A 7,641-nucleotide genomic window follows, 5' to 3' on the forward strand; every position below is an offset into this window, starting at 1 on the left:
GTATATCCTGTTCTTGGACCCTCTTTCTTGTAACTGGCCATATTTATTGATGTGTTCCTCATTTTATGTAGGAAAATTTAAACCCCCAACCAGGTGGTAATATGAACATCCCACATCCATAGATTATATATAAATATATTTATATATAAATATGACCTCTTGATCACTGTTGGTTCAGTGCTTGTTTTACTATTTTTAAAAGCTATAGAATTTGTTGCATAGCAACAGCTGAAAAAAGAACTAAAATGAAGCTTTTAATTTAAAATAATGGACGTTGAATCAGTGTGGACAAACGTGGCCTTAGCTTAATGTTGAGTGAAGGTTCACGTCATCGTCAGTTTCTCTCAGTGTGCAGAAAGTCACAAGGATGAAGTCAATTAGCACCCCTTTTGTCTCTGATGATTGCCATTTCGTGTTGCAGATTGGATGGTTTCCCTCAACCTATGTGGATGAAGAGGGAGTACAGTGAGGCCCGGACTTCGGTGGCCCAGTTCCTTTGAAATCAGGAATCATCTTCTATCTGCTGTCCTCAAACAAAATGACTCGCTCTCTCCAGGAAAAGAACACAAGGAGGAGGAAAAAAAAAAAGACTTTTTCTTGCCTTTGCTGGAAACAAACTTTTTTTTACTCCGTTTCTTTGATCCCGAGTTTCCAAATTTTTAATTATGCATCAGCTTTTTTTTTTTTGCAGTATGTTTAGTCTAATTTCTGTACAGCGAAGGAAAAAAAAAAAAAACTGGCTTCCTGTTTGTCCACCTCTGTGTGCTCTGCAGGGACTTTGTTCAAATTAGGACACGGCAGAAACTCACTGTTGATAGCTTTATTTTGAAAACTGCTCCCCTTTGTTGCAGGTCTGTGCAAGCGAATTAATTGTACAGTAAAGATAATTTATTGAATAGAGATTATTATCATTACTAATGCTTATTGTGAGAAAGTTGGTTTAAGCAAAGAAGCAAATCAGATGAACTAAAAAAAGAAAAGAAAAAAAAAGGATGCTTTGTTTTATGTCAGGAGATTTTTGCCTTAGTTGTCATGGTGATGCCTTGTGGGCTGACACCAGTGGATGGATCGACTTTGTGGACTGGTTTTACTTCTCCATGTATGCATGTGCCCATGTGCGGCCCACGTAAACACACCCACACAAACAAATGTACAGTACGGTGCCTTCGAGAAAAAAAAAAAAAAAAAAACGGTCGTTGCTCCACGAACATCAGTAAAGAACCTCGCCATTTTCAAACTCCAACCTTATCCACGTGTGCGGGACTTTGCTGAGGGAGGGGGGGCACTACTGCAACAGGATGGGAACAGCCCCCCTGACACGAGAACTGGGTGGACTCACCGAGACGAGAATCACGTGCACGGTTCACATCCGCCTCGATATCACAAGCAGCTGGATGCAAAAGAGAAACATCAAGACTCCAAAGGCCAAGTCACACTTTTCTGATCTGTTGTTCATTGTTTCCTGCACACAATCACACATTCAGTTTCAGAGCTGTTTTTTTTTTTTTGTAATCTACTGAAGCCAAATCCAGCCATGTTTCAGTGTCTGCACGAGGTTCAGTTAGGTATGATTTTTCTACTTTTTTTTTTAACAGTTCATCAGGTGATGTTTTTCCATCCCTCCGTCCTCCAGATCGGTCCGTTTTCATGTGTGAAGCTCATTTTGGTGCTGCGTCTGAAGACCTTGTTTTTAATTTGAAGGGAAACTTGCGTACGCGAGGCACGGATCTGCACAAGCAGCTCGTGTTTTCTCTGATTTCTCCGGAGCTGCTGCGTTTAGTGTTTCATTTTATTCCCCGTCAATTCCCAGGGCAATAATCACCTCACAAACGTACATCAATTTTACACCACAGCGAACAGGCGTACAGCTTGTATTAGTTTGTTTTTTTTACAAGAAAAAAATAATCAATTTGTTTGTTTCTGTTTATTTTTCTGACCTTCTTAGACACATAGATTTTTGCTGACCTTGTCAGCTTAACGTTCTTTCAAAGCCGTCCGTCACACGTTTCCCTGAGATTTAAAGTGTAAACACTAAGCCCATCAGCTCCGCCTGAGTCAGAGACTTATGGAGCAGAAGATGCTGATTTGTTTAGTTTTTAAACTTTTCACTGTCTGCAGTGTATTTGCAAAGACCACTCGCCCTGGAAAATGCAAACTCCCAGCACTGTCTGAAAGGGGGGGGGGGAACACAAGGCCCCCATTTTCTCTGGGATCTGGGGTTTGTAGGGGTGATGGTGGGAGGGGATGTCGACACGATTAACGTGGTGGACAAGAACCCATCGCATGTGACGATTGATATGTCGACTCCTGTCAGTTTATCCTCGAAAAAACAAGTACCTGTTGCTGTGGGGTTTTTTTTTTCTTCTTTTGAATGGTTGAGTATTTCCAAATGAGGTCTATCAGAGCATCATGAAATAAAACTTTCTGATTTAAATCCTTGGTGCAGTCTGGTGGTTATCAGATATCACACAGTAGATGTCTCATTTTTTTATTTTGTCCAAACGCAGCAGATGGAAGTAAATTCTTCCCGGTTCGGCTCTTGTTGAACATCACACTGCGTATCTGCTGTCATATTCGACGTGTGCGTTTTTGACGGGCGTTTGTCCACGGCTGTCGCCGGAGGGGCTGTGTGTGCGTCCCACGTTAGAAGAGTTCACCTCGCTCACTTGCACCTGACAGGAAGTCGCCTGCGGGTTCCGAGTGGCGATCCGACCGGTGCGCCGACTCACCGGGCGGCTGTCGGGAGGAGGCGCGTCCTCTCTGCTCAGACACGAAACAAAAGAGTCTGAATTTTTTACAATCAATAAAATGAACGAGAAACATTAGATCCTGGTGTAGTTTGTGTGAAACAAATGACAAAAGCAGAATTTAACTAGATTAAACATTATTGTCAGAAAAGCAAAAAACAAAAAAACCAAAGGATTTCGCAAATGGCTGCTTTTACAGTCTTCAAACAAGCTAGAAGATAGCAGAAGTCTTCATCCAGACTAGGCTAATGGAGAAATATGCATTATTTTACACTGGTATGTCAAAAATGACATACCAGTGTAAATTAAGTCTACATTAGCTAATAATAAACCTTATTGCGTGGCACAGTTTTAGTTTGACTCTATTGCTCCTTTTACACGGGCTCTAATTCAGAAGTCCGGCTCTACTCCACTCTACTTGGCTCAGCACCGGCCAGTTTGGTCAGTAGCAGAGGAACCCCTCCTCGTGTTGCGGGGGGGCGGGGCCTAAACTTGGCGCAACGAGTGAATGGGAGCTAAGCTTGCGCCACCCACGAAACAGGGCCGGCCCGGTTGGCCCTACTCCTAAGAAGGGACCAAAGAAGCAGGGCCCACTTCGAAAAACTGCAGAAGTAAACGCACGCAAAGCGAGCCGAGTAGAGTGGAGCCGGGACTTTTAGAGCCCGTGTAAAACGGGGCATATGCTCAGCACACAAATTACTAATGTGATCGTTGTTTCGTTAAACCAACTGTCATGTAAAAGTAGATTCTTCTCAGCTAATGCAGTGTTCTTTCACACTGATATGACATTTCTGAAAAAGACTTGTTTTATAGGCCTGAAAAATAATTAATAACACTAGGCTCTCATTAGCCTGGCATGGACGAAGACTTCAGCCCAGTTCTCCATATTTCCTGCTCTATGACTGATGTCACGGCAGATAAGGTCCCAACTATTGACAACTATTTGACAGAATATCACTTCAGAGGATTATTTATGGTGTTTTAGAGCTGCTTTGACAGTAATGTTCAAAGGATTCTGCAAATGGCTCAGTTCCTGCTAGTTATTAGGGTTCTGAAGAAACATTTTCAGCTGTTTTTATTATCTTCAAACAAGCGAGAAGATAAACAAAACCACAAAGTTGCCACATTTAAGAAGCCAAAGCTCATTCTTGAGAGATTATAAAATGTTTAAGCCTATTTTTCCTTCTCACTCAGAAAGCTGCAGGTATTTCTTGAAGCTAACAGACAGCCTTGTTGGTTTAGGATTCTTGTGTTTGCTTGTATTCGTGTTTCCCCACTGTGTTTACCGATGCAAAATGCTTCTGCCCTGTAGGTAACAGAGGAGATCTTTGTGCTTCTGAAGGCTTCTCCCAAGGGGGGCTACTCTCACTGAGACCATGCTTCATCTTTTTCTTCTACCAAAGCGTAATGTTCACTCTGGCGCTTCTTTCAACTCCCAAACAAGATGTTGACGTCTCCATAATCAACATTGCTGACAACTTTCAAGCTCAGAAGCTGCTTTAAATTATCTTTTTTTTGTTTTTTTCCTAAGGTTGCGATACCAGCTGGGATCTGTTCTTGCAGCCTTCTGTCAAAGAGGAAGCACACAATTAAATTATTTTGGCTTGTTTTCCTTCTAAATTGGCAATTTTTTTGCATTTAAACTGAATAAATTTTTTCCTATTAAGCTAAGCAGGAAATCCTGCCTCAGGTAGTTTTCCAGCCGTGGCGTTTGGGTACGTTTCTTTTTAGCGTGGAATAATTCCAAGCTGGCGTAAAATGAGACGAACCAAATTAAACGGCAAGTAGTTATCTCATTTCCTGGGTGTTTCCACAGTTGGTTTGGTCTGCTGGTGAAGGTATTTGTCACAATTCTTTATGTAAAGTCTGTTGTCGTGAAAACGCTGCATGCAATATTAGCAGCTTCATGCCAATTTGCACCCAAAGTAACCTACGATTAGCATTCCAATGTAACAAAAAGCAGATTTAAATTAATTTGTTTATCATTCTTGGAACACCTACACAGATTGTTGGCTTCTTCTTTTAAAACTTTTGGCATTATTTATCAGAGATTGTTCAGACCTGTAGTCTAAAATGTTTTTTTAGATATCCAGTTGTGATAAACACCTTCAATGTGTGTCTGGAACTCTGTTATCAAATATTGCTGCATTAATCCTGCTTTTCTTTGTTTTTTCTCCCCAAAGAGACTCCACCTGGACCAATCATTCTGTGTTTGTCCGTGTATCTTTAGCGGCAGATGGCTGTCCATCCTCAGCCTGGTTCTGCAGGAGGTTTCTTCCTGTTAAATGGAAGTTGTTTCTTTCCACTGTCGCCAAAGTGCTGCTGAGGATGAGAAATTGTGACAAAGTGAAGGTTTGATGCAATCTGCTGGCTTCATGTGATAGATAACTTTTACTAATTGGCATTTCATAATGTTCTGAATGTATTTAATAGGAATTAATTGACTGCAATTGGATTAGAAACTGGATCTGAATTAGATTTATGATTTGGACAACAAAGCCCACAGATGACTTTTGTTGTAAATTGGTGTTATATAAATTGAACTGAATTGAATTTGATTCAACAACACTTTCTGGTTACCTTGAACTATATCCTACCTGACAAATAAAATAGTCGGCATGCCTTTTTCTCTACAACCGTTTCCCTGTTATGAATTTTTAATTTGAGGCGAGCTGAACTCCTGTACGTCTCAGATGTGGACATGTCCGCGTCAACATTGTGGCTTGAAGTGTCTCTCTGTTTCCCCAAACACAACCCTGTCCGCCTACACTGACACGGCTCACATTTCACTGTCTTCTTTGAAAGCGTGTGGGCTGGTTTTTTTATTTAATTTTTTTTTTCTTTTTCCACTGTGTGTCTGAACCTGAACTCCAGCAATTTTTAGGAGACAATATTTATTTGCAAAGGAGGGAGCCCTTCCAGGGTTGTCACAGTGAGGGGTCAGCTATAGATCACCGCCCCCAAGCAGCCAGGCGGTGATTGTCGCACTCCTGCCTATTTTTATCTAACTGCTTACACTGCTTCAGGGCAGAGGGGAATCTTTGGCAAAGAGAAATGTGCAAATTGGGTCTTCTTGCACGTTCTCCAATTGAAAGCAGCAAACAGACTATCTTGTAATTAGTCGGGAATAATAATAGACTTTTTACTATTATCTTTGTGTAGCTGCTCAATTTAAGGCTACCTTTCACTGTTGTTATGGAAACACAAGGTTTACTGACTGCTGGGTGCAGCAGAATTGCCATGTAGAATACATGTCTGATCATATTTGGGTGTCAAGTCAAACTGGCCCTCCAGCTCTAACAAAAGCTGGCAGCTTCATGACTTTAAAATGAAAGTAGCCTGTAAATAAGCTTTCTCTCATTATCCTGAAGCAGCAATATTCTGTCAGTCAGAATGATCTCAATCCTCCTCAATTTCTGCTCGACTTTTCCTTATATTGATAAAAATCAGCAGGCTAAGTCTGTGTCTTCCTCATAAACGTCTGAAGGAACAAGATTTTGTGTGTGTGTGTTTATTTCACTGGATGTTCATCTACAACTGATTCACTCAAAATCAATTTAAAAGAATTAAGATGCACTGCTTACGCCTTTAATAGTTTCGGCCTTGGCAGATATCTAAAACAAATTTAGAGAATTAATTTTTTTCATGTTACATATTATGTACTTTCATGACAGAGAGCCGTGGCCATTCACGCTAAAATAATCATCAAACTTTTTCAGTGCCCAACCTTGAACGACGCTGCCAGAGACGTAACAAAAACATGGAGAAAATTAAGCTTCAGAGTTCAGGGAAGGTTAAAAAAATAAATAAAAAGTTGCCTTTCAAGAATCAACAAATTCCACTTAAAGCAACTTAACTGAACTATGGTTTCAAGCTTAAGGGCAACAGAAACTTCTTTACAAAGCAGAAAACAAAACCTGGGGTCTCCTTCGGTAGGACTTGCCTAACCAGACATCCATACCACCTCAGTTGACTCCTTTCGATGAGGAGGAGCAGCTCCACTCTGGATGATGGAGCTCCTTTTAGCCACTCGTATCCAGGATCTTGTTCTTTTTATTCATGGCTCATATCTCATAACCACAGGTGAGGTTGAGAATCAATGAGACGTATAACTAGAGACGAGGGGAAGCTGGAAGTTCAAGCTAGAAAGGATGAGCACCACATAGTGGCTGGCCGCGGTGCAGTTTTTAAATACTGCCCATCTATGTAAACTGTATGTTCAGCTGTGGATTATTTTTGTATTTAGTTTCAGTTATTTGAGGCTTTATAAAGAGTCATGTTACACTGTGACTGACAACCCGACAGCCTGTTTTTAAGCTGGAAGTGTGCGAAGATGGGGCTTCCTCCCACCTTCCAAATAATTGACATTTTGGCTTCAATTCAAAGAACAATGGGCAAAAGTAAAGACGCTTTATTCAGCTTTAAAAATGTGGATGGTTGGAATGCAGATAAACGTGCAGACAGTAAGTCGAGAGCTTAACTGGCTTCCTGCTTGGCTTCCTTTTGTTTTTTTTTTTGTTTTTTTACTGACAGAATGGAGCAACACCCTCATAACTGCAGACAAAACCCCAATCCTGTTGGTCCAAATCCTGTCATCACTCGTGAACAAGGCTGCCAGACGCTGGAACTCCTCTGCTTGAGCCAAAGACTCGCCCCTGGACCCGAGAGGGACCACTCCACCTTTCTCCAGTTGACGTCTAGCATATGGTTCCAGTCGCTGCCAAACTCCCAGCAGTGGAGGAAGCACAGGTGAAAGATGAGGAGAAACAGTAAAAATGTGCTGCATACCTCCCTGTTAGCTCTCCAGCTCGCGGGAATATCGTCAGACTGCTCTCCGGGGGATGTTAGAGTTGCTTTCACATCCAAAATTTAATAAAACAGTATGATTTAAGCC

At 41.4% G+C, this 7,641-nt stretch overlaps 2 protein-coding genes across 7 annotated transcripts in view; one reads left to right on the forward strand and one right to left on the reverse strand.

The window, feature by feature from the left end:
• Positions 1 to 1,213, forward strand: part of vav2 (vav 2 guanine nucleotide exchange factor) — a 187,840-nt gene extending 186,627 nt beyond the window's left edge. For 5 of the 6 annotated variants that reach the window (XM_017425527.3, XM_017425529.3, XM_017425532.3 and 2 more), the window contains one exon: positions 422 to 1,210. In XM_017425527.3, coding sequence (XP_017281016.1) covers positions 422 to 469 — 48 coding nt within the window. In that variant the 3' untranslated portion in view covers positions 470 to 1,210. Of the gene's footprint in view, positions 1 to 421 lie in introns of all 6 variants that reach the window. The other variant, XM_017425526.3, reaches the window with a different exon arrangement.
• A 1,168-nt stretch (positions 1,214 to 2,381) lies between these two features.
• vsig8a (V-set and immunoglobulin domain containing 8a) overlaps positions 2,382 to 7,641 on the reverse strand; it is a 17,399-nt gene continuing 12,139 nt past the window's right edge. Inside the window, exon 7 of the mRNA XM_037979525.1 lies at positions 2,382 to 2,760. Coding sequence (XP_037835453.1) covers positions 2,550 to 2,760 — 211 coding nt within the window. The 3' untranslated portion in view covers positions 2,382 to 2,549. The remainder of the gene's footprint in view (positions 2,761 to 7,641) is intronic.

This window comes from Kryptolebias marmoratus, linkage group LG14, assembly GCF_001649575.2.
Source record: "Kryptolebias marmoratus isolate JLee-2015 linkage group LG14, ASM164957v2, whole genome shotgun sequence".
Lineage (NCBI taxonomy): Eukaryota > Metazoa > Chordata > Actinopteri > Cyprinodontiformes > Rivulidae > Kryptolebias > Kryptolebias marmoratus.